The 26,281-nt window shown below is 40.9% G+C and overlaps 1 protein-coding gene across 4 annotated transcripts in view; it reads left to right on the top strand.

The window, feature by feature from the left end:
* PLAG1 (PLAG1 zinc finger) overlaps nucleotides 1–25,733 on the top strand; it is a 51,383-nt gene extending 25,650 nt beyond the window's left edge. Inside the window, exons 2-5 of one of the 4 annotated variants that reach the window (XM_033437622.2) lie at nucleotides 6,850–6,954; nucleotides 15,337–15,435; nucleotides 17,971–18,329; nucleotides 18,858–25,733. In XM_033437622.2, coding sequence (XP_033293513.1) covers nucleotides 18,088–18,329; nucleotides 18,858–20,115 — 1,500 coding nt within the window. In that variant the 5' untranslated portion in view covers nucleotides 6,850–6,954; nucleotides 15,337–15,435; nucleotides 17,971–18,087 and the 3' untranslated portion in view covers nucleotides 20,116–25,733. The remainder of the gene's footprint in view (nucleotides 1–6,849; nucleotides 6,955–15,336; nucleotides 15,436–17,970; nucleotides 18,330–18,857) is intronic. The other 3 variants (XM_004275000.3, XM_049700612.1, XM_004275002.3) reach the window with 3 other exon arrangements.
* The last annotated feature ends 548 nt before the right edge of the window (nucleotides 25,734–26,281 follow it).

Below are 26,281 nucleotides of genomic sequence, written 5' to 3'. Positions count from 1 at the left end.
TTCTGTTGGCTGTGATTCTATGTAGGAGCCTGTGCCAGAAAAGAAAAGAAAAAAAAAAAAAAGAACCCTTATTTTCAAGTGCACATCTGGTCGTTTGGGGGCAGCACTAACTCCTGAGTCACCCACCGAATAGGAGAGTTTTGCATTTTGAGCCCTGAGAGCCCTGCTAGAGACCTCAGGTACGTCCCCTTGGTGAATTCTCACAGGACCGCACGGCGTTCATCCCCATCCTGCAGAGACACTAAATTGTCCGAAATTACACTTAGGTAAGGGTCTGGCAGGATTCAAACCCAGTTCTGATTCTCAAAAAGCGAGTCCTTTGCCTCTGTGCCACTGTTCCCCATACTCTGGCTCTGAACCGTGTAAGGCCTCACACTGATGGGTTTAAAATCCCTTTTTGTTAATTACCTATCAGCAAACACTGCAAAGGCTAAAGTGAGTTTATAATTGAGGAAGGTCACATTTCTTTTTTTTTTTAACTTTTTATTTTATGTGGGAGTAGAGCCGATTACCAATGTTGTGAGAGTTTCAGGTGCACAGCAAAGCGACCGGCCATACATATACATGTATCCACTCTCCCCCAAACTCCCCTCCCATCCAGGCTGCCACATAACATTGAGCAGAGTTCCCTGTGCTCTACAGTAGGTCCTTGTTGGTTATCCATTTTAAATATAGCCGTGTGTACATTGCCAATCCCAAACTCCCTAACTATCCCTTCCCCCCATCCTTCTCCCCTGGTAACCAGAAGCTCACTCTCTAAGTCTGTGAGTCTGTTTGTGTTTTATAAATAAGTTCATTCTTTTTAGATTCCGCATATAAGTGATGTCATATGATATTTCTCTTTCCCTGTCTGACTTACTTCACTCAGTATTACAATCTCTAGGTCCATCCATGTTGCTGCAAATGGCATTATTTCGTTCTTTTTTATGGCTGAGTAGTATTCCATTGTATATATGTACCACATCTTCTTTATCCACTCCTCTGTCGATGGACACTTAGGTTGCTTCCATGTCTTGGCTATTGTGAACAGTTCTGCAATGAACATTGGGGTGCATGTATCCTTTTGGATCATGTTTTTCTCCGGCTATATGCCCTGGAGTGGGATTGCAGGGTCAAGGTCACACTTCTTTAAAAAAAAAAAAAAATGCTAACCTAAAAAAGTTGATAGGAAAATCACCACTTAATTCTGTTTCGGAAGGCAACACGACACAGAAAGGTTGGCTGTTTGCTGCATAATCTAAAAACGTGGCTGGGGATGGGGGTGCGGGGAGCACATTATTCAGGCACCTACATTTAGGAGAATTTGTAAATCATGAGAATAACTTTTTTTTTTTTTTTTTTTTTTTTTTTTTGCGGTACACGGGCCTCTCACCGCTGCGGCCTCTCCTGTTGCGGAGCACAGGCTCCGGACGCACAGGCTCAGTGGCCATGGCTCACGGGCCCAGCCACTCCGCGGCATGTGGGATCTTCCCGGACCGGGGCACGAACCCGCGTCCCCTGCAACGGCAGGCGGACTCTCAACCACTGAGCCACCAGGGAAGCCCCATGAGAATAATTTAAAATGTTCAGCCCTCGATAACATGAGTCGTACAGGACTCCTCCACCATCTCCAGCTTCGTTCTGTCTCTGTCACTCTTGGCTCCAAAAATAACCAATTGCCTGAAGTTATCCAGATCCACCAACAGTGTCCAACGCCCCACCTGCCATACCTGCCCAGGCTTGGCTAATTCTTACCCATACTTTTGTCGTCTTGGCTCAACAGTTACTTTAATTTTTTAATGACTCAAAGGCAGGCCTACTAGTCAGCACGACACTTTTCTTTTTTAAGGCTACCACTAATTAACATATTTAAAAGACCTGTACCCAGGATGAAGTGAAACTCTCCAGTGAGTACTTCCTTTGGTATTTGATAAATGGAACCTATCCCAGAACTGTTTATTATTTGTACGTCTCAGTTCCAGTTACAGTGTATTCCTGGAGCCTTTAAATCACGGAGCGTGATGTGCCAGTGTGTAAGGGACAGGTGAGCTGCGCTGGCCTCCTCCAAGGGCGGCAGCTGAGAATGTGGCTCTAAGAACTGCCTCGACATCTATCCTCTCTAGTAAGGATTCAGTGTGACCCTTACAGTTAGGCCAGTAGCCCGCTCATCTTTTTTTTCTTTCCCCCTCCTCATGGGGAGAAAAGATTTTAGCCATTTTGTGTCATAACCCTCATAAAGGATTTAGTCATGAGTTTATCATCTCACAGAAAAGTGGGGTGTTTTTTTTTTTTGTTTGCGAACTTCAGTAAATTCATAAGAAGATTTTGTGTCTTGGCCTCATTAATTTTAAGTTTCTCTCAGTACGAAAACTTGGCCTTTTTCATAACTTCATTGAAGTATAATTGATATTTAATACACTGCACATATTTAAAGTGTACAGTTTGCCAGGTTGCGACATACATCCCTGATACCATCACCACAACCAACATAGTGAACATAACCGTCATTCCCAAAAGTTTGCTCATGTCCCTTTGTGAGTGATGCCCCCCGATCCCACCCAGTCCCCAATAACTACTGAGCTGTTTCCCGTCACTCCAGGTTAGCTTGTATTTCCTAGAATCATATATAAATGGAGTCACGCGATATGTCCTCTTTGCTTCTGCCTGATTTCTTTCACTCCGCGTGATTATTCTGAGGTTCACCCGTGTTACCGTGTGTATCAGTAGTATGTTCCTTTTCATTGCTGGTTATTAGTCTGTTGCATGAACCCGTTACAGCTTGACTATCCATTCACACATTGAGGGACATTTGGGTTGTATCTAGTTTTTTACTGTTACAAATAAGGCTGCTGTGAATATGCATGTATAAATCTTTGTATAGACATCTGTTCTCACATCTCCTGGGTAAATACTTAGGTGTGAAATGGCTGTGTCACATACTTAACTTTTCAAGAAACCGCCAAGCTTTTAAAAAGTGATTGTACATTTTTACCTTCTTGCCGGTATGAGTTAGACTTGTCTCACATACTCACCAGCACTTGATACAATCAGACGGTCACTTTTTCTTTGGTTTCTGGCTGCGTTGGGTCTTCGTTGCTGCGTGCGGGCTTTCTCTAGTTGCGGTGAGCGGGGTCTACTCTTGGTTGCGGTGTGCGGGCTTCTCATTGCGGTGGCTTCTCTTGCTGTGGAGCACGGGCTCTAGGCGCGCAAGCTTCAGTAGTTGTGGCACATGGGCTCAGTAGTTGTGGCTTGCGGGCTCTAGAGCGCGGGCTCAGTAGTTGTGGTGCACGGGCTTAGTTGCTCCGTGGCATGTGGGATCTTCCCAGACCAGGGATGGAACCCGTGTCCCCTGCATTGGCAGGCAGATTCCCAACCACTGCGACACCAGGGAAGTCCTTTTTTTTTTTTAATTGTAGTCATTCTAGTGTGTAGAAAGCAGTATTTCCTTGTGGTATGATTTGCATTTCCCTAGTGACCAGTGATGGTGCGCATCTTTTAATGCGCTTATTTGTCATCCATGTACCTTTATTGGTGAAATGTCGATTCACATAGTTTGCCCATGTTTTAACTGGGTTGTTTTATTATTGTTGAGTTTTGGAAGTTCTCTCTATAGCCTGAATACAACTTCTTTACACACGCTTAGCAAAGTTGTTCTTCTAGTCTTCTAGTGGCTTGTCTTTTCATTCTCTTAACATTGCCTTTTGAAGAGCAGTTTTAAAGTCTGATGGAATCTAATTTATCAATTTGTTATTTTATGGGTCGTGCTTTTAGTATTGCAACCAAGGAATATTTGACTGACTGAATGTCACAAGATGTTTATCTTTGTTTCCTCTTCGCATTTTTATAGTTTTGGGCTTTAAGTTTGTGTCCGTGATCCATTTGTATATGGACTGAGGTATGCATCCAAGTTCTTTTTTTTCCCCAAAAAAAACCTTTTTTTTTTCGTAAAAAGATTTTTTCTAATTATAAAAGTAAGACATTTGTAAAATACGGAAGAGTATAAAGCCTACATCTTGCTAATTTTTTAATAACTTACCGAGGTACATTTAAAGGTATTGTGGCGGAGTGGGGCGGAGTAGTTCTAAGTGTGACTTTACAAAAGTGGAATCAGAGTATATTCCATGTCCTGCTTTTAAAAATTTGAGCATTATATCAGTGTTTAATCATGTGACTTAATGTTTTTTAAATGCATGTTTTTAATGGCTGTGTAGTTATCCTATCATATAGACATATGCTACTTTACCCCTTTTATTAGACATTATCAACTTTTATTCTTAAAACATGCCTGTACTTAAATCTTCATTTCTCGGCTTTTTTCCTTAGACTTTTAGAAATGATTTATCAGGTCACCATACATGTACGCTTAGCTTTTACTACCTATTTCCACAGTGTATTCCAGAAAAGTTTCAATGGTTTACACTCCCAACAGCAATAACTAAGACACTTAATTTTTTCAATTAATTTTAAAATCATTTTTTGAAGTAGAGTTGATTTACAATGTTATATTGGTTTCAGGTATGTAACAGTGATTCGATATTTTTGTAGATTTTAATCTATTTCAAGTTATTATGAAATATTGGTTCTATGCCCTGTGCTGTGCATCACGTCCTTGTATCTTAAGAAATTTAATTTTTTATGGCAAGTGTGTTTCTGTGAAAGCCTCAGGGATGCCCCTGGACACCCCTCTCTTGTCCTCCGCAGGGTCCCTCTAACCTCGGCTGCTGTCCCCAGGCCAAGCGCCTTGCTCTCCCTGCCTCCTTACCAGATGCACCCCTCTCGCTGGGCTCTGTGGACCCTGGCCAAGTTAAGCAAACTCCTTGCATCGCTTACCCCTTTCACCAGAAAAAACTTGCCTGGTGAGTGCGCATCTCTCTTAGGTCTGCAATCATGGACGAGGAAAGCGTGTCCGTTTTCTCGGCCATGGTTTGTCTTGTCTCCGTTTCTCCCCTGCCTCTTTATCCTCAGCCCCGCAGCGTTCTCTGCTCTTTCCCGCCACGCACCCCGACGCCGCCTCTAACCAGCGCCCTACCGTTTTTCTCCTCCAGCGCCCAGCTCTCTCCTCCTTGCTGCAAGTCCCTTGCTGGCCCTCCGCTGGCACCCACGTGGAGGTGCGTCCCGTCCTCCCGCCCCGGCCTCTCACCGCCTGCCCCGCCCAACACTCTTCCTTGCTGGAGGCTGGTGTCCTCACGCCTGAGTGGTGACCTCTGTGCAGCAGTGGCAGGGGCGCTCCGGAACCCTTAGCAGCTCTGTCTTTTTGTGGGTTGTGCCACCTTTTCCTTCCTTCTCGATGCTCAGCCTGCCACTCGGCCTCTAAATGGCCTGGTTTGGTCCTACCGTGGTGGTCAGGAGGCTCCACCGGTAACGGGGTTGGCCCTGAGTGACAGGAGGCGGCTCAGCCAGCTCTGCCGCCCACCCCCCGCATGTCCTCTGGCAACACTGTCGGCTCACAGGCGGCCTCTCTCTGGGACAGGCTGCTTCTTGCTGGTTTTCAGCTCATCCAGCACGTTTCCTGCATCCCATTGAGGTCCCCGCCCCTGCACCTCCCCCGTACTTGTTCTCAGTGCCGTGGACCCCTTCGCTGTCTCACACTTGCTTCTCATCGCTAGTACATGAGCGCGACGGTCCCTGCACTTTTCGCATCTGAACCCTTAGGACGGCTGTAACTGTGCGGCACGGGTCACCTTGGACTCTGTAATCCGCAGGGGTGACCTGTGAGTCCTGGCTAACTGGCATGCTCCCCACACCCCATTTCCCATCTATGTTGTACATCCTTCAGGGCAAAAGTCCACGGTATTCTTCTCCTTTTCTGATCTTCTGTCACTTGTTTATACCATACAATGTTGCTTTTGCTGTCGAGTGGTCACCCTAATACCGCCTTAGGGCAGCTTTGACTTTAACCGTCACGCTGCTTGCCCTGACATAGGCGTCTTTCCTATAGCTGCAGCTCCTGTGCACCTCGAGAACAGGGGCCCGTGTGTTTGCATCCCCAGTGATTCAGATCTGTGCCACATGGGATAGAGGCTAGTAACAGTTATCACGTCGGTGTCAGCTGTCTATCTTACTGGAGGGGTGGTCACATGTGGCTGCACGCTGACCCCGGGTCCAGGGAAGTGAAGCAGGTGGTTTCTGCACAGAGCTCCTGGGGCTCCTTTCTTTCCTGGTCAGCGCCTGCAGGTGTAGGTCTTCATCACCTGCACAACATAAGGAAGCTCGGGACGAGCACACATTGGGCGCTTCAGAATTCATTTGGGGTTTTCTCTGTGTGGAAGACGGACTTGCCTGCCACCTGTGAATTCACTTTAAAACCAGTGGTGGCCTCTTCGTGAAGAGCAGCTCAGCAGCTGGGCGATCGCCCCTCTCCTTGTTCTGCCTCTTCTTTGGGGTGCACCCCTCCCTGTGAACACACAGCCTGAGGGAAACACTCGTCCAGCAGGATTTCTCCCTCACCTGTTATTCAGAACAAAATATACAACCCAAGAGGTTTTTCTCAAAACTGTGTTACAGAGGAAATCATGGATGTGTCTAGAGTATCAATGAAGAAAATAAGCAGCAATTTTGAGAAACAGCAGTAAACTTGGAATAATATTTTACCGAATAAAAATACAAACAACCCAGATAATTTCATTGTGATTCGAGGGGAAGTAACTAAATCTAGGGATATTGATCTGTTTACTTTTCATTTTTCAACGTACTGTAAATATTTCATTTGATTCACATTTGTTCCTAACAGAATTTGAGATAGATTTTCCAATAAAGTATAAAGATGTGAATAAGTGATAATGAATTAAAAGAACCAATTTGGTTCATATGCCATTAGCCAAGCTGGGTCTGACTTTTGGAATTTCAAACTAACTCTTCTTTTCTTTTTAGGTTGCCTCTTGGTGCTGCCTTGACCGTATTTGGCACCCAGAATGCTTCATTCTGTGATGGTCTATTAATAAGGTTGCCTTGCTAGAGTTTGGAGCAGGGCCCCAGGTAGGTGGCTTTTATCATTATATGGCATGGCTTTCAAAGTGATCACTTATTCCAGCTTCTCAATAATCTAAGATATGACGTGAAAAGCTTTGAAAAGCCTGCCACATAATAAGCATGCCACTTACTATAATTTTAAGGTCCATCAAAATGTATCATGTTTAACAGGACGGCGTTAATACTTACAGAGTCTAATGGAAGGATTGGAATCGTGGCAACGAGCACTTTTTCCTTACCTTGTGCACAAAACGCAGAGCTGCTCTAAAAGCTGTTGGTCCATGTTCCCCAAATCACCCGCAGATAAACTCGTAAGCTCTTCCCTCTCCGAGTCTTGCCCAGCGTGATAGATTATCCCGTGGTGCCACTGTATCTCTTTCTGTCCACTGGGAAGGGTCTGGTTAACTCTGGGCAGGTGGGAGCTCGTTCCGCTGGCTGGGATGCGGCAGATGCTAGAACGAGGACCTCAGTGGGACAGCAGCAGTTTGCTGGCCTTGTCGGAAAGAGGACAACTCAGGCTTCTAGATTTCCCAGCCTGTAAGGTGCAGCTCAGTGGCACAGATCGAGGTGTAGCGATACTTGGAAACCCAGGCACACGTGGATATGGTACCAGGTAAGTTTGTCAGCGGGACCTCAAATGCAGGATGGAGGTTTAGGAACCTGGGCCCGGGCCAGAGGATGGGCTTGAGGCCCTGAACTCCACCGACGGCAGGCGGGCAGCACCCCGGAAAAGGAGGATGCAGCCGAGGCCGAGAGCCAGGCAGGGTCTCACAGTGCAGAGGGACAGAGTTCTGACCGGATAAAAGGCCCGTAAACTGAGCTGGTTGAAATTCTCTAATCTCAGCACACTGTGAAGAGTAAGCATGAAAATCAAGTCAGAATAAACTGTTAGTTGTTCGTATGTTGTAAGTATTCTTTAATTATATATGAAGATGTTAATGGTTTTTCAGTGTTACGGGTTATGGAGTTGTTTCTTTTTCTATTTCCTTGTAGTTTTTACACTCTCTTGTAATGAAGCTGTTTTTGAGCAGTTAGAGAAAGAAAAAATGTTTTCATTACTTTTACTTAGCCAACTCTGTTTATGCAGATTCTCTCCTTTTTCATTTCTCTTGTATCTGTAACCAGTCAAACATTTTCTCTGCCATCTTCAGTTTTCATCCCCCCATTTAATATCACAGGAAGAACATCCTCTTTAAAGATTTTGAACTTTACTTTGTTCCTTTTTCTTTCCCATAAAACCATTCATTTCCCGACAATAAGTCATAACGAGTACAGGTTCCATGTGCTCGCCGAGCTATGGAGCAGAACATTTGACAGCAGAAACGTTCTGAAAATCCAGGCCAACTGAGTGCCGCCCAGGGGGTGCCTCCCCGCCCGTCGGGTCCCCCGCGGGCCTGTGAGTGGACGTGCCCACGTCTCCCTAGCTTTAGACAACCACGGCCTCCCAGGGGCTGCAGTGCCCCCCTAGGTTTCCACCCCTGTGCCAGAACTAACAGCTTCATCCTATAGGGTTTGTCTTCTCAGCTTGCTTTTAAACTCATTTGAGGTTTCCAGAACCCTAAACCATGTTTACGTGCTTGCTTTGATTCCTGAAATTCCTTAAAGGGATTATAGTGTGTTCCACAAATACTCATCCAGTGTCACCACAGGCCAGGGCACCATGCCAGGGATGTGGGGTGACTGACGGTCTCCCTGCAGATGAATTTACAGTCCCGGGGGAGAGACAGGTAATTGAAACATGAGTTTTACAATCCATGTTAGAGGTAAAAAGCTCAGAGAGGTAGAGTTCTGAAAAACTTCATTCTGGAAAAAGTTTATCCTCACTCAAGTAAAATCGGTCAAGCGATATAATTCTCGGTTCTCTTCTGATTGTGACACAGCTGGAGGGAGGGCACAGGTCCCCTGACCTGACAGTCTTGCCCAGAGCGGATCCCATTCACCTTCAACTCTGTGGGAATCAGTAGAAGTGGTCTTGCCCTGGACAGTCACACGGGTGCAGCTCGGGGAGGACAGGGTGATGGCACACGTAGAGCCTCCCCCGGGTGTGGGTTCCTCTGTCCTTACGTTGTCTGGTGCTCCCGAAGATTTTACACACACACACACACACACACACCTCACAACAGTTATGCCTTGTCTCGTGTACCACCGCACGGGCCTACGTTTAAAGTGTGCTTGACTTTGAGATGGCTTGAAACTAGTTCTTTGCATGAGCTTTTGTAACTAGGTGAAACTTTCTTTCCTCGCCCCTCTTGTTTTATGGTGCGCTATCTCTGCCTCCTGTTAAATGTATAGGTAGAGACAGACTGAGTGTGTATGCTTGGGAAGGTCAAACTTGAAGCCTGGGAGATGCTATATCTGCGATTTTAATAGCATTAGGCAGTTAGCCATTTATGAACAGAGGCACGCCCTCCAAATGTTTGGGGTCCTTCAGTGTGAACATTTTTATAGTCGGTGTCAAGCGTTTTTCTTAAAGCCCCAGTAATTTAAGGGGTCAGTGGTAAGAAAAACATAAAAACAACTCATCATAATTTGGGACACATGCAGTTTTCAGATTAGCTGAACTGCGAGCTGCCTACCTTATAATGCTAGCCTGAGCACCAGTATTTTGGAAATGCTTTATACAAAAAGAAAAAAAAGGAAAACCTCTAAAAATAGTTAACGTGTGATTAAGCAATCTTACTCTGTATTCAGATGCAATTGCGATGCTTTGTGCTCTCTCTGTCTCTCTCTCTCTGTCCCTCTCTGGCATCATTTCTTTTGCACCATTCTGCTCTCATTTCCTGTTTGCAAATACTAATTGCCCATGTGAAGAGAATGAAAATACCCTGGTATACCGCCCATCTGTAGTTTTCAGGTTTTTTTATTTTGAAATGAATATACAACCATAGGAGGAAAAATCTCCCACACAGGAGTTAAAAGGAAATGCCTAACTTCTAAGTTATGGATCCTTAAAAGAGCTTTTAAAAGAGAAGAAAAATTTATAACCTAACGTGACATTTTTGCTCCGTAAAATAATTAACCAAGGAAAACATTTCCGAATTGAAAGATAAAATGTGTTTGAATAATCCATCTTCATCAGATTGTCTCTTCATTTTTCTGGGGACGCTAGAAAATGAAATAAACAACCACACCCAGGCTCCAGGTGGCCCCCAAAGGAACCTCCTTGTCGTGCACATAAGAGAACTAATGTTGGAATTTGTTGATTCCACTTCGGAATTCATTGACTTTTTCCTCTTGGTTCCTAAAAACAAATAGGTCTGCTACTCCTTTCACATCTCTGTTGGCTTTCAGTATTTGTATATTAAATATAAGCCTTTCTAAATATTGTAAGGCTAAATTGCATGGTAAGTGTTGCATGGTAAATATTGTAAGGCTAAATTGCATGGTAAGTGTTGTCCTAGAACTGTCCTTTAATGAATTGCTCAAAAGTTGAAAATATCACATACAGTAATTCTAAAAAGGCATCCTTATAGTTGATTGATATCAGTTAACGACATCTACCATAGGAAGATAAGTTCTGTAATTTTGGGTATTCCGGGTATGAGTCATTTGGGTACCTGCTTACAACTTGGATGGGTCGGGTCAGGTCAGGTGCAGCCCCGCTCTTTGCCACGTCTCCTGCTTCTGGGCGGGCGCCCTTCTCCTTGCTGTCCTCTTGCGGCATCAGTAGCCTCTCTAACTACCTAACCATCCAGCCATCCTTCCTGCTCTATGCAGTCATGGACGCAGGCTCCAGGCATGTTTGCACTTTAGAAATTTTTATTAGGAATGAATGTGGACCCAATGGATATTATACACTTGTACTAGTTGATTCCTCAGCAGTGAGGTCAATCAGAGGATGCTTGTTTTCTGAAACAAAACGAGTATTTTAGACAGCTTTTCCTGCAGTTACTATTGTTTTAATCTAAGGCCTTACAAATAGCTGTTAGGTTTAGGGAGTCCCTTTCTAGTGACTTAATTTAGTGTGTGGGACCAAATTGTATCCACACTGTATTATTTTTTACTTGAACTTAGGTGTATGTGTTCTGTCCTGTGTCTACTGTGGGGATTGAGCCTATAGTTCACTTCCTTGCTGGAAAGCACTCGTCCTGCTTTAATTATTTTCATTCACTCAACAAAAATTCTACTTCCTTTTACGGGAAACAACAGCGAATGAAACTAACACAGGTCCTGCCCCAACGCTGCCTACCGTCTACTTTTAATGCTGTCTTAGATTTGTATACTTGCAAGATATGTTTTTTCCTTTAATTAATAAGTGATTTTTACAGACCTACAAAAATTGAATGCTGTCAAAATGTCCACATTATCGTACAGGATCATAGAAGCGTTCTAAGTGTGTTGTTGCCCCTTAGAATTGACTGCAGTTATGTTATGGTGTTAATAATTTCTTTCGCATTATCCAAAGCTTTATTGTATTTTATACATGTAAAGTAAAGTATTAACTACTGGTAAATTTCCTTTTGCAACCCACCTATTTACTCTATATGAAAAGCACGTTTTAATCAAATGTTGACATTTTCTGAATTGTTTACTAATGGTGTTTTATGATTAGCATGAAGGAGAATAAAGCTTTGAGTATGATAGCACTTGCCCTTAATTTGCAAAGTATATGCTTGAGTTTTAACTTAAATATGAAAGAATTATTGATGCAGGTAAGTGTTGTAAAACTTCACAGCTCTTAGAGAAGTGACTTTTAGAACTGTGAAATTTTAAGTACAGAAACAGTTTTAATTCAGGCCTGTTCTGTTGCCAGCATCCTCATAGGAATTCGTTTTAGTAGACCCTCTGATGTATGATTCATTTTCCTTGTTATTTTTTTGTGTGTGAGTCACCGTTTTAGAATGTAAAACACAGAGATAATAAACCTGTGTGTGTGCGCGTACACACACTGTATCCCCTTTAATTATTGTTTTTGTGTATGCAAAGTTGCCCTAGGAAAAAAACATCTGTTCTGGTACCAGCAAAAACTGGGCAGGTATTCTGAAGTGTTACTTCATCTTAGAGCAGTTTGAAATGGGTAGATGTATATTTTCTATGTTGCTTCATGATTCTTTAGATCAAGACAAAGAACTTTAATTATTTGAAAAAGCATAGTAACCAATCTTCGATATGTAAAAAAGAAAAACTGGAGTACAAATTTTGTTGCAGACTTTTCAGAATAGTAGTCACAATGCTTTTTAAAAGTTTTTCTTAAAAATCTGCAAACAATAAATGCTGGAGAAGGTGTGGAGAAAAGGGAACCCTCTTGTACTGTTGGTGGGAATGTAAATTGATACAGCCACTGTGGAGAACAGTATGGAGGTTCCTTAAAAAACTAAAAATAGAATTACCATATGATGCAGCAGTCCCACTACTGGGCATGTACCCTGAGAAAACCCTAATTCAAAAAGAGTCATGTACCACAATGTTCATTGCAGCACTACTTACAGTAGCCAGGACATGGAACCAACCTAAATGTCCATCAACAGATGAATGGATAAAGAAGATGTGGCACATATATACAATGGAATATCACTCAACCATAAAAAGAAACGAAATTGAGTTATTTGTAGTGAGGTGGATGGACCTAAGGTGTGTCATACAGAGTGAAGTAAGTCAGAAAGAGAAAAACAAATACTGTATGCTAACACATGTATATGGAATCTACAAAAAAAAAAAAAATGGTTCTGAAGAACCTAGGGGCAGGACAGGAATAAAGACGCAGACATAGAGAATGGACTTGAGGACACGGGGAGGGGGAAGGGTAAGCTGGGACGAAGTGAGAGAGTGGCATGGACATATATACACTACCAAATGTAAAACAGATAGCTAGTGGGAAGCAGCCGCATAGCACAGGGAGATCAGCTCGGTGCTTTGTGACCATCTAGAGGGGTGGGATAGGGAGGGTGGGAGGGAGACTCAAGAGGGAGGGGATATGGGGATATACGTATACATATAACTGATTCACTTTGTTATACTGCAAAAACTAACACAACAGTATAAAGCAATCATACTCCAATAAAAATGTTAAAAATAAATTAAAGAAAAGTTTTTCTTAACAGTATAAAAGAGAATACACAGGTAATTTTAGTTGACATTTTAGTTAGGATTCCATGAATGGAAACTGTATTTATGTTTATTATACCAAGCCAAATAATAATGAACTCTAAACAGCTTCTGGTTTCCTTTGTTTGGGAAAATAATTAGCCACTCATAAGAACTCAGAATAATTAGGCTGAATTTAGGGAACTTAACCATGACTTTGGAATTATGTTTTGTGATAAAATGAATGAAAATGATATCTATTATTTTATTTCAAGCTATAAAATACGCAACTGGGGTAATTTGTAGACTATTGTAACATTTCAAATCGAGAGACATACAATTTTAAACTGTACTGAAACATTTTGACTCTAAAGGATTTTTATTACAAACGCCATTGAACAGTAAGCGTAAATAAAATTTTTATGGATGTATTTGAGATGCAATAAAATTTATATTGGTCAGGGGAAAAAAGAAAAAAATATGTAAGTTTATTGTTCACTAGTCAACTTTGGTTTTAGATTTTTTTCTACCCAAATCACTGTCCACTAAGACAGATATACTAGTTGTTCTTTTAACTGCTATTTAAATTACTTAAAGATTACTTTACCAACTGTCTTTATTTAAAGGAAACTTTATAAATCTTAAATGTGTTTCTGTTTGGGGATCGTATTGGCAGCTCTGATAGAGAAATAGGTACTGTCACCTGTTCTCGCCTTTTAAGTGCAATGACAGGATTTATCCACTCTCAAATTGGTTTGCCAATCAGCCCTTCTCCTAGAATGCAGTAGAATAAGAGTGACGTAGGGCACTAGCCCCTTCCTGACCACATATATGCTGTCGAGATGGTCAGCTTCTCTGGGCCTCTCACCTTAAAATGGATATGGTGATAAAAGCATCCACCTCTCAGGTCCATTGAATTCCAGGGAGGTAATAGAGATGAAAACACCCTCCACTTGTAAGGTATTTACATTATCAAAATAACAGTGCACAAAATAGGCTTTCGTATTCTTAATTAGCCTACCCAAAACTTAGTATGTGCCCTGGGCAAGTAAGTATTTACAAAGTTAATTTTATTATTTTGCAATTTTGATGTGCAGAATTCAGTTCTTCCATTTATGCATGTCCTGTGCTTTACAAAAAAAATTGAGCTTTTGCTTTAACTTTTTAAACATCCTTTATTAGTCTAAATTTTTATTTTTCTTGTCTTTTAAACTATGAGAATAATGCTGCTTTCAAATATACCCTTAGTATTTTTGTAATGATGCTTGAATGCCCTCTATTAAATATTTTATTTACACATCATCACATTCTTAAAGTATGTGAAAATTTGATTTCAGGGGAAATTAATTAGATTCGTGTTTAGAATGTTAAGTAAAATGGTTTTCATTTAACCTGTCATTGGTGAATCTTATTCTAACTATTTGATTTGTATTATCCCTCTCAAGTTGTCATAATCATGATTTCTGAATGGTCATCTTCAAACTATTCAGGGTTTACTACCCTGTACTCTCTATAACAGATAATTCTGATTTTTTTCTGCTTTTTGACCATTATTCTTTTCACATTTACGTGTACAGTCAGAATTATTAGATTTTTTTTTCTATGCGCGTTCTTAGTCTACTGAGGATCATGCTACTAATAGCATTTTTTAAGATATTTTAAGATTTCTCAACAATGATCTCTTAAAACCAAATGATGCTTTCTTCCTGACACCACTTCTCCTGTAGCAAACCTATATTTAACTTCCCTTGCATGCTTTTGAAATCTAAGGAGCACAGAGTTATTGCTACATTTCAGCAGCACTTGCAGCGTTCTGAGAAATAAATTGGCAGGTATCGCAGGTAACACAGATGTAGCCCAGAGAAGCCCACGTTGCACCGTCGCGTGCCGTGTGAGCCTGGGAGGTGCTGTCCTCTGGAGCCTGCTGGCTGCTGTCAGGCTACAGGTGTGCTCTCCCCGGGAGAGAACTGCGCTTGTCTCTTCCCGAATATTATTTAGCTTAATGAAAACTTGATCCGTTTGGTTTACAAATAGTAACCCTAATATCCATTTCTCTCAGTAGGCGAGTTAGGTTTAAAAAATTAAATTGAATTTGGGAAAGAAGTGGGGAGTCATTCAGCATCACCAAATGCCATTTATCTAGGTAACACTGTTTTACTTTTTGTTTCTGCCTTAATTTGGTCATGTAAATGTGCTTTGAACTAATAAAGATTTGCAATTGGTGAAAATTAATGCATGACTCTTCAGCAGAGTACGGAATGAAAGCATGTGTCATGAAATTGCCATTCTTTGATCCTGTATTTTCCATCACTTGCGGACTGGTTCCGTTTAGAGTGTAGTCCATTCTTATTTTTTGTCTCATAGATTGGCCAAAATGGGAAGGACTGGATTCCGCTCTCTTCCACGAAGAGTCAATGGAACTGGCTAAGATCAAGGTCTGACGCTTTTTCCATCTGTCATCAGGTATGCATTGAACAGAAATCACTATAGTTTTATGCACGTATCTTTAAAGTATTTGATTGCTATGAGTATTATGAATTTGGATTTTTATTCAATGTTGTGCTCGCAACTTTATGTTTATCCTGTAGTTCTTAAATGCACCTATAAGTAATTTGAGTTTTGTAATATATTGAGATAAAAGATATTGTTAGCCATGAAAAAATTTCAGCTGGTCTTAGAAAAGTGTAATATTTGAAATCTGCAATTCTTCATTGCTCAGTCTGTACATCCAAAGATAACAGAATTCATTTGTTACTCCATATTGAGTATCACCAATTTTCATATGATCAAATGTTTGTTGTTTCATGGTGCACTTTTAGTACATTCTTTTCAATAACTTAGAAGTTGTTATTTTTCTCAACTGGAATTCTCTGCCCAATTATGGTTGGGTCTCATAACACAATAATGGCAAAATACGACCAGTCTTTGAAATATTTTCAGATATTAGCTGTATACAGGGATTTAGATACTTCGCATTCCATGTTGATTTTACAGTTGAAAAGTTTATCAGCTTGTTTCCCACAATGTTCTAAATAGGTGCACAAAAGCATCATGTTAGGAAATAAGAGAGTCAAAATTATTCTTTTTTCCTGCTCTGGCAGAATGCTTTATACCAATTTACAGTGTCATTACTGGTTACAGCAGAATAGCTGTTTAGATATTTCTGAGAGAGGCAGAGAAGCTGTCTCTTGAATGAAAATATAACAGGAAAAGAACAAGTCCTTGAGATGCAGAAAAATCTAAAACCAGAGGGAACATACTGTGTTAGCAGTAGTAATGTCAGTTGCATTCATTGTGTTAATGTCAGTTTTAAACTGCAAAGGAGACGTAGGCAATTTGAACAGCGTGTAGCAAGGCCTTGCCTGTATCTACCTACTGAAGAAGAAAGGCTGTGTGAACCAGACACCAATTAATTTACCCATGTGCTGTACACTTTAATCAAATGAGTGGATAATTGCTATATTTTGCCTGTTTAATGATAGCCTCTACATTAAAATGCAATAGGATCTGTTGTAATGTACACTTAATTTTACAAAAATGTAGGTTAAATTTGGAGCTCCTGCAAAAGGATAACTGGAATCTGCAAAAGTCAGATCATCCTTCTAGCTCGCGAGGGCAAGTGTCAGTCTGATGCCAAAACACAAGCGAAACAAAGAAATTGGTTTTCATTGTTTTCTGAATATATGATAGGATGAGAAATCCAATTGATTAGTAGTTGATGACAGTCATTTAGCCACATGCCAATTTTCAATTTAAAATCAGATCTTTTTCAAAGAGGTTGCTGGTATTATTTCTGTGTCTCTTAAAAATAAATACCTTGCTAAAAACTAGCATTCATGAACCTTGAGGAACCATTTAACTCGTTTATATCAATTGGATCTTTGGGGAGTTGGTTTCTTCCTCTGAGAAATACAGTTGATAATATTTCCTATCTCTTGTCCACAAATTTTCAAAGGTTTCAGTCAATTTAAGTTTTTGTCTAGGTAGACATACTCTTTGCTATACAATATACACATTTCCTTCCTTCTCACAGCACCGATAATGAATTGAAACTCTGACACACCTTTTACAACCTGACACACCTCTACACTGATGCATCCCTGCACAGGTATTGTGCTCTAAGCCACAAGGCCCACTGGTGTGCTCACACCCACTCGGGTCACAGGTGTGTCAGAGACTCTGGTCCCCCAGCTCTGGCTCTTCCACTCACCTCGGGCGCCCAAAGAACAGCATCATTTCCTGTGATGTGAAAAACGGTGGGGAAATTACTCCAGCCAAATCATTGCTTCCGCCCAAGAGACAAGGAACCCTGATCCTCATCTAATGTAACACCAAAAGGTTTTACCATTTCAAGAATGCATGTTTGTTATGAAGACAAGTCATTTCTGCTCTTGACTCAGAAATCCCTCTGTGTGTGATGACACTGGTATAAAGAATCAATTTTCAATTTGGGCGATGCGTTCAACTCTTTCAGGCGTCTGGTGTCTGTGCCTTGAGTACTCCTTCCCTGGAGTAAACGGTTCACAAGGCGCCTGAAAGAGTTTTCGGCTGCTAATCTATATTTTCCTATAACACGGAGCGTGACTAGACCTGGCTTGCACAAATTATTGCACAAATGAGTTTTAGACATTAAAACATTTGCGGAAACATTTTTATGTGCTTAGCGAGACTTATGTTCTCTAGTCCCTTGTAAGAAGTGAGGCTTTAATAATCCACTTTTAGTGTCATGACTTGATGCTTCCCGAGAGCTCCCGACCGCTTTCCCTGAGTACGACGTTTGTCAGGTGGGGTTTCAGGGGATCTGTGAACTGTTCATTCTGAGCAATGCGTTAATATGTGTTTTGACAAATATAAAGAAGCCTACAGATATTACATTAGACCAGCTGAATCCATTTTATGGTTTCTTTTTTTTTTTAATTCAAAAGCGTCACATAGCAAATAAAACTTTTAAACATTAAATCTAGTTACAAACTAGTTGTTTCTTATTTTTTTTTCCAGTCCCTTTTTGCTTTCTTTTACGACCACATGAAACTTGAGAAGCCACCTAAAGCTAAATCATTTAGTGGAGTTGGGCAGTTCCCAAGTGTCCAACAAGAAGGCCTGGTTTAGGCTGCGATGGCCACTGTCATTCCTGGTGATTTGTCAGAAGTAAGAGATACCCAGAAAGTCCCTTCAGGGAAACGTAAGCGTGGTGAAACCAAACCAAGAAAAAACTTTCCTTGCCAACTGTGTGACAAGGCCTTTAACAGTGTTGAGAAATTAAAGGTCCACTCCTACTCTCACACAGGAGAGAGGCCCTACAAGTGCATACAACAAGACTGCACGAAAGCCTTTGTTTCTAAGTACAAATTACAAAGGTATTAAACTCTATTTGTCTTTCAGATTCTATTTTCTATTATGTTGGCCATGTGAAGCCATTGTAAACGTATATATTTGTATCCACATCTTTCCGCTGATTTGCAGAGAGAAATGTTAAGTAGATTAGACGTTGGCTAGTTTTAGCATTCTGAGTCACAGACTTTTATGGGTTAGTGTTTTTGGATTTTTTTTTTTTTTTAATGCAATGCTTAATGAGAGTAGAATTTCCGTTTGTACAAAAAAAGAAATTGCAAGAAAAGGGTGTGGACATTAACGTGAGTATATTCAGCCTTGCTCGTTAACGTTTGTAATCGCTAAAAACCAGTGAAAACTAAAGTGGCGACTTAGATGGCTCCAGCTCTGCAGTGTTTAGGTGTGGTAACTACCCTCGTAGCAGATGCATATTAAGTTAAAAGAGTGTCCGAGCCGAGGGAAGTTCTGGGTTAGCCTAGCAGCTTAGCTTCCGTTTGAACAGTGAGGTCGGGCGGTTTTTGTCTTGATGCTGACAGAATATGTCTGTGTTCAAGGCACATGGCCACGCACTCTCCCGAGAAAACCCACAAGTGTAATTACTGTGAGAAAATGTTTCACCGGAAGGACCACCTGAAGAATCACCTGCACACACACGACCCCAACAAAGAGACGTTCACGTGCGAAGAGTGCGGCAAGAACTACAACACCAAGCTCGGGTTCAAGCGGCACCTGGCCTTGCACGCGGCCACGAGCGGCGACCTCACCTGCAAGGTCTGCCTGCAGACGTTCGAGAGCACGGGCGTGCTGCTGGAGCACCTGAAGTCCCACGCGGGCAAGTCGTCGGGGGGCGTGAAGGAGAAGAAACACCAGTGCGAGCACTGCGACCGCCGCTTCTACACGCGCAAAGACGTGCGCAGACACATGGTGGTGCACACGGGAAGGAAGGACTTCCTCTGCCAGTACTGTGCACAGAGGTTCGGGCGCAAGGACCACCTGACGCGGCACATGAAGAAGAGTCACAACCAGGAACTCCGGAAGGTCAAGACGGAGCCCGTGGACTTCCTGGATCCCTTTACCTGCAACGTCTCCGTGCCCATCAAGGACGAGCTCCTCCCGGTGATGTCCTTGCCTTCCAGCGAACTGTTGTCGAAGCCGTTCACAAACACGCTGCAGCTGAACCTCTACAACACTCCGTTCCAGTCCATGCAGAGCTCGGGATCTGCCCACCAGATGATCACAACCCTGCCTTTGGGCATGACGTGCCCAATAGACATGGATGCTGTCCACCCCTCTCACCACCTTTCTTTCAAATACCCGTTCAGTTCTACCTCATACGCCATTTCCATCCCCGAAAAGGAGCAGCCGCTGAAGGGGGAGATCGAGAGCTACCTGATGGAACTGCAAGGCAGCGTGCCCCCCTCTTCCCAGGACTCTCAAGCATCGTCGTCTAAGCTAGCGTTGGAGCCGCAGATCGGGTCGCTGGATGACGGCACGGGGGACCTCTCCCTGTCAAAAAGCTCGATTTCTATCAGCGAGCCCCTGAACACAGCAGCGTTGGACTTTTCTCAGCTGTTTAATTTCATACCATTAAGCGGTCCCCCCTATAACCCCATATCGGTGGGGAGCCTTGGGGTGAGCTCTCCGCAGGAGGAGGCACATTCTTCTGTGGCTCAGCTCCCGCCACAAACCCAGGAACTTCCGGATCCTGCCGGCACCATAGGTCTGGGCTCTCTGCACTCACTATCAGCGGCTTTCACCAGTAGTTTAAGCACAAGCACAACGCTGCCACGTTTCCACCAAGCTTTTCAGTAGGTTCCACGATGCGGATCCGTTACAGAAGTGTGTGTGTAGCCCTGCCTTAGGTGACCATTTTTATTTTAGTGCCTACTTGCAGACAGTATAAAAATTTCTGCTTCTGTATAGTACCAGTTTTCATTAAGCCAGTATAAAATAGAAACTAGCTTTTTAAATGAGCTTGGGAACCATTTGTGTTCAGTTATGTTTACCTGGGTATTTTGTCCTGACTCACTGCCAACTGTCACAATTTAAGATGATTTCTCATACAGGAAAGCCATTATTAGTAGTAAAGTCTTACCAACCCCGTGTTCCAATTACTGTTAGATCTTAAATTTTTCATTTTTTGTCCAATAACAATGGCTCTACCTTTTGACATTTGGCTCATTAAAAAATTTTGCAAGAGAGTTAAATTTTCTAAAATGTATATGAACGACCTGAGAGTTGTAAAATTTCTACTAGCCTCTAAATGGATTAATAATCAAAAGCTTCAAATGAATTAAGAATCCAGTCTGGGGACATGACATATGTTTCTTATATAGACCATAATTTCAGGTCAGTATATTTTGAAGACTTGCTATCGTCTGGCTCAAATGTTTGCCGTCTTTATTATGCACATGTAAGGAAAACAAAACCGAAACACAAAGCACCAGTATCTGTAGCAAAAAGAGACCCCTAGTAAGGTGACACGGCATTCCACGTTACTTAAGAGTTGGCCTTAATTTAGTACACAGGATGTTTGCCACGTTTTATACTTCTTGCTCTCTTTTCGTTCGATTCACACTAATAGTGTATGGCGTCAGAGTCTTCAGTCAGTCTCTGGGTGGATCTCTTTCGTCGTTTCCACCTTACATGGCCAGAGGGTAGGTCAAGCACAGCCAGCAGTTCTCCTTGGATTGTCAGTGTACAGTCGGTCCAGAGTCCAGAGCCGCTGGGGAACACAGGTGTGTTTATCCCGGCAGGGGATGGGGGGGAGGGGGGCGGAGGGGTGGTGTCTCCGCTTCTAGGGTGAGAGACCCTAGGCGGGGAGACAGATGTGAGACCTGCAGCTCTGCCTGGGAACTTGTCTGGGGATCGCGTCCCCTGTCGCCTGGGTGGAAACGAGATCCCTTAGGAGTCAAGTCAAAGCACATCGCTTATGTCACTTCTTGCTGAATTTGAGGCAGTTCGTGGTCCCTAAGCACCAAAAACAGAAAACAAAACAACAGCCCTGCTCCCATGGCATCTTTCTTATTCAGTGTTAATTCATCTTTCCTTGCTATTTTTGGACGGAGACTTTAAAGTTAAATGCATTCGAAAACTATTTGAGGAATGACCACAAAGTCTTAAGCGACTAAAAATATATACAGTAAAACCCCACTTTTACACGTCCCTGGGAAATAGGAGGAACGTTGCAAATAAGTTGAATTTGTAGAGGGAGGGAGAAAAGTAAAGCAAAACAAGCACTATCTTAGTGATTGTGAAAAGAACAATCGAGAACATTGTGTTCAATGAATACAACAGTTACTGTGGGCTTTCTTCATGTTAGGCAACCAGCATATGTTCTCAAAGGTCGAATTATTATTCTGTTTTGCTAATAATCAGTTGGGGCATCAACCTAAGAAACATATCTAGTAAGCACTTGTTAACACCTTATTTGGGGACCCTGTCTGTTGGGGTGGGTATGAGGAGGGAGGGTTTATAGAAGAGTATATATCTCTTTAAAAAAAGAGAGAGAAAAATATTTCTGAGCACTCATCTGCCCTATGTGGAAGCTTCTTTTCCCTTTTATAGGGCCAATTATCACTGCAGATTTCGATGTTTACCAAGAATTCCTAAAAATGAGTGCGGATTACTGAATAGAATACACTATTTAAAATATTGGGGAGTAGTATAATTTGTGGAGAAATGTAAATTGTAATAATGTAAATGGGGGTTTCACTATATATATTATATGTATGTACACACACGTCGCACTTCATAGAATCAGAGTGGCTCTTAAGGAGCTTGGGCTCCTGTTATTTTATCATGCTCCTATGTTTGTTTGTTTGTTTTTTAATCCTAGGAGCAGTAGTTTTTATACGTATGTATTTAAATTTTATTATTAAAAGTTACATTTTATTAAAAAAAGTGTGTTCCAAAGGCATTAAAATTATATATGTTAATAAGGAAATACATTTTTAAATTTTTCAAACTGCTCCTAAGCTTTTGATTAGGAGAATATTTGCTCTGAAAGTAGGCATTTAGCTCTGCTTTATTTCCGCCTCCTTTAGTTTCTATGAAACAGATTGCTTACTTAAATCACTAGTTGAATGATTAGTGTTCAATATTGCTTTAATCACCATTGAAAAAAAAAAAAGGAGAAAGAAATCTGGTGACAGAGCACAAATAAATAGAAAACCTATTTTTAAATAGAAATCACAAATACAAGTGTGGAAGCACTACTTTATTTTGTCTAAAATTTGCTTAAAGAGAAATCAGAATAACGAACTGAGACGTTGGCCTTAGTAGGCTGTATTTCACTGCTAATTAAAAAAAAATTAAAAAGGGAGTACCAGGATTTATTAAATAAAGCATTTTGGAAATGGGGAATGGTGCCATGTAGGTATATATATTTTTAGCCTAATTCTCGCCCTGCATGGAATTCAAATACATGGAGGCATATCTTCCAGGGCACCAGTGCTAAAATTGTGGACTCATATTTTCATATGTACACCCTTTTGCCTGTTGCTGCCCCACAGACTTGAAATAACACTTCCAAGTAAGAGGGAATTCAGCTAATTTGTTTTTTAAATTGACTGTAGCGGTCACTAAACCCCTTTTGAGAGAATCTATATTAAACATGAGGCTGACTCATTTATTTTAATTGCACAATGGTCTGACAAGGCTGTAACACCGAACTGGCTCTTTTTTTTTTTTCCTAAAAAAAAAAAAAACAAAAAAATTGACACATTTTTATGTCAACTGGATGTGATTAAAAATAATTGTTGCCAATGCTGTTTTCATTCTCCGGTGGCCAGAATCATCATCCCTGGAATTTCTAGTAGTGCCTTTGCTTGGTTTAAAAAAAAAAAAAAAAAAAAAAGGGATTATCATTAAGTAAAAATATTTCAGTTTAGGATTTGGACCTCAGACAAGATATTGAACCTCATTCAGTTTGACCTTCCATGTGTTTGTACAAATTAGATCACCAGACACAGAAAGCATGAGTGTGGAAGGATCTTGACACCGTAAGCAATATTCTCCACCGATGGATGCAAATACCACCTTTATAGCTGTTGGTCACTGTTACAACGTGCATCTTAAAATCCTCTTAGCAGGTTCCATTTTCCAGAACGTTGTCCTGGCTGATGATGCACTACTCCTTGTGCAGCTTTTTCATTTCGTTTCGTGTTTCTTCCAAGCTGTGTATTTTTGCCTATTTGTTGCTTGTGCTTTTACTATTCTTAGTCACTTGTGGAATATAGTGACGTATTGTGTTAATTTGGACAGTAGCGGTTTTTAAAAACCATATACTGACTGAAACATGAGCCAGAGCTGATTGCTTTATGAAGCTAATAATGAATGTTAAAGAGTACATATTTTCAGGATCATTCATCTAGAAAGCAATACACATATATAGGCCAATATTTTTTTACAAAATAGAGCTTGGTCAACCTCTATACTACACATATTACAAGATATAGCACTTTCAAAACGAATCTAAACCTTTACAGAAACTTTCTTATAGGTTATGCCTTTTATTTTAAGACTTATTATAATTTGTTTCAAGTGCCGTTAGATGATATATATGTAGGCCTTTGATATATAATGCTTTGTGTTCAAAAATGGTAGATGGTATTTTAAACAGGTACATTTTTACAGTGTTTTCTTATCAATTTGCTATATTGCACAGAATCAGTGTGTGTCTTTTCATAAGGTTTTACAATGGTTTATTTTTTTACAAGGTTTACGTGTCTCAAAACACACTGTCTTCCCAGTATGTAAATTAAAAAAAAAAAAAATACCAGTTCACCCAAGTTGCTTCTAGCCTACTGAGATCCATGTGGCGTTGGAGGAGATCTTTCAGATACTGAGTATTCTTCATTAGCAGTGGCAGACTGTTATCTCTGAGAAATGAGTGCCTACGTTGACCTTGTCTTATTCTTCTCATACTGCGTCAGCAGCTGTCTACCACACAGATAGTCTGTTGTGATCCCATAGAGCCACATAAGTTGTGTTGTGTAGTTCTGTGCTAAAAACCCATACAGAGCTCCTTTCTGATCATCTAAATCGAGATGATCCCACCCACAATGGTAAAGGCACGCTCAGCTCACCCCCCAGGCCCTTCTCCAACGTTGTCAGCCCTCTGAGGATGGAAGGCAGTGTCTTTTGATAAGTTATCTAGCTTAGAAATAACAGAACTATTGCTAATGTATAAAACACTTCATTGTATAAGCTTCAGTGGTACAGATGAACCAGAATGAATGTGTATCTCCTCAGAAGCACTCCTTCAATATTCTGTTGGATCATATGCTGCTAATGTAACTTGGGATACAACTCTTCATGGTGCTACAAACTTCTCTGTCTCATTCAGTCGTGTTTTTTTTATCCATAGGAAAAAAAGGACTACATTAGGCGTAAAGGTGTACAATATATTTTTATACTGTGACTTCATTTGTCTTTAACAAGACTTTTACACCACCCACAACAATGTATTCATGTGCACTTGCAAAAGGAAATCTCGGACGTGCAGATGTTACCAGAACAAAACCCAGCTTTGTCCACAAGGTGACTATAACTCAGAACGAAACGTGGGCTTTATGATATGGTGTGGCGTGAAGAACATGCTGTATGTTACTAACAGCCCTTTGAATTTAACAAAAACTGGGAATCCATTCGGAAATGGATTGCATCATGCCTGAACATAAGCTGGACTGCTGAGATTGTATTTTTAGCTGATGGAAAAAGTGTTTGGACTAGTACTCTAAAAATGTTCTAATGATAAAGTTTTGAGTCAAAATAGAAAAGAAAAACTCTGCATTCCAGGCTGAATTTTGTATATTTTTATTGCATTTAAAATCGCTATTCTGTGATATGGGAAATCAAGTGGCTTATCATGTATATCATGTACTTAAAATGTATTCACAAACTACTGTTGTATTTGTATAAAATATAGACAAAGATCGTATTTTTTGTGTGTGTATAAGCTCTGTAAATTAGCAATCACATTATGAAGCTGCAGTGATAACTACATTTTAAACATCCACACCCAAAGAAGCAGCTATTTATTGTCCAGTTACCCAGATATAAAATATTAATTTGCTGCTAATTAAACAAGAGTGCTGCAGCTTCTTGTGGCCTACAGTGTTATGTTTGCTGTAAGAAAAAGATATGTGAACTCCACAAAATATATGAATAAAAATTATAGAATGGCTTTAGATAATGTAGATCTTCCTGAAATTTTAATAGATGATAAATTTCTATTTGGTATAACATTTTTTCCCTTTGAATTTTAAATATTTTCTCATTCGATAAATATAAGATTCTAATAGCTGCCTCTAGGACAATACTCGGTTGCTGAAATGAAACGTAAAGTTCTAGGGTTTCTTTTGTTTTATAACTTTTGTACCTTTAAAGGAAGGACAGAAACTGTAAATAAAAAAGTCAGAACATCATGCATCAAAACTTTAATCCAGGTGAGAATTCAAACAACCCCCCGAAGGCTGTAGGAATGTATAAATTGATCATGTTTCTTGTTCACCTGAGATAAAACTGGCACTCAGCATTCCTTTAGCCCTTATTGTCTGTCAGTCCTGCCTGTAAATTATCTTTTTAGAAGTTCCCTTTGGGCTACTTGTCTAAAATTCTGCTGAAAAGCCTCCCTTGACAGTTCATCTGGACCAAAATGATGAGCAACAATTTCATCTAAAATTCATCAAACAGTCACGCAGCTTCGAAAGAGAGACATTAATTCTGAAAATTCAGTTAATAATCTGGCCAGGAACCAACTGTAGAATTTTTTTGTTTGTTTTTTTGGTATCTCATAGCGCCTTTTTTAGTATGATAGGAAAAAATTCTTTCTTTACCTTTGGCTTTCCTGTCTTAAGGCTGTCTACCTTCAGAGAGGTAAAGGAAATGCACAGTGACCCCAAATTTTGCAGTTCCTCTTTTTACATACTTAATTCCAGCAAATCTAAAAGCATTACTTTGTTAATTCTTAGCA

Source organism: Orcinus orca, chromosome 17 (assembly GCF_937001465.1).
Source record: "Orcinus orca chromosome 17, mOrcOrc1.1, whole genome shotgun sequence".
NCBI classification, from domain to species: Eukaryota; Metazoa; Chordata; class Mammalia; order Artiodactyla; family Delphinidae; genus Orcinus; species Orcinus orca.
This window is presented reverse-complemented; position numbering and strand designations above follow the sequence as displayed.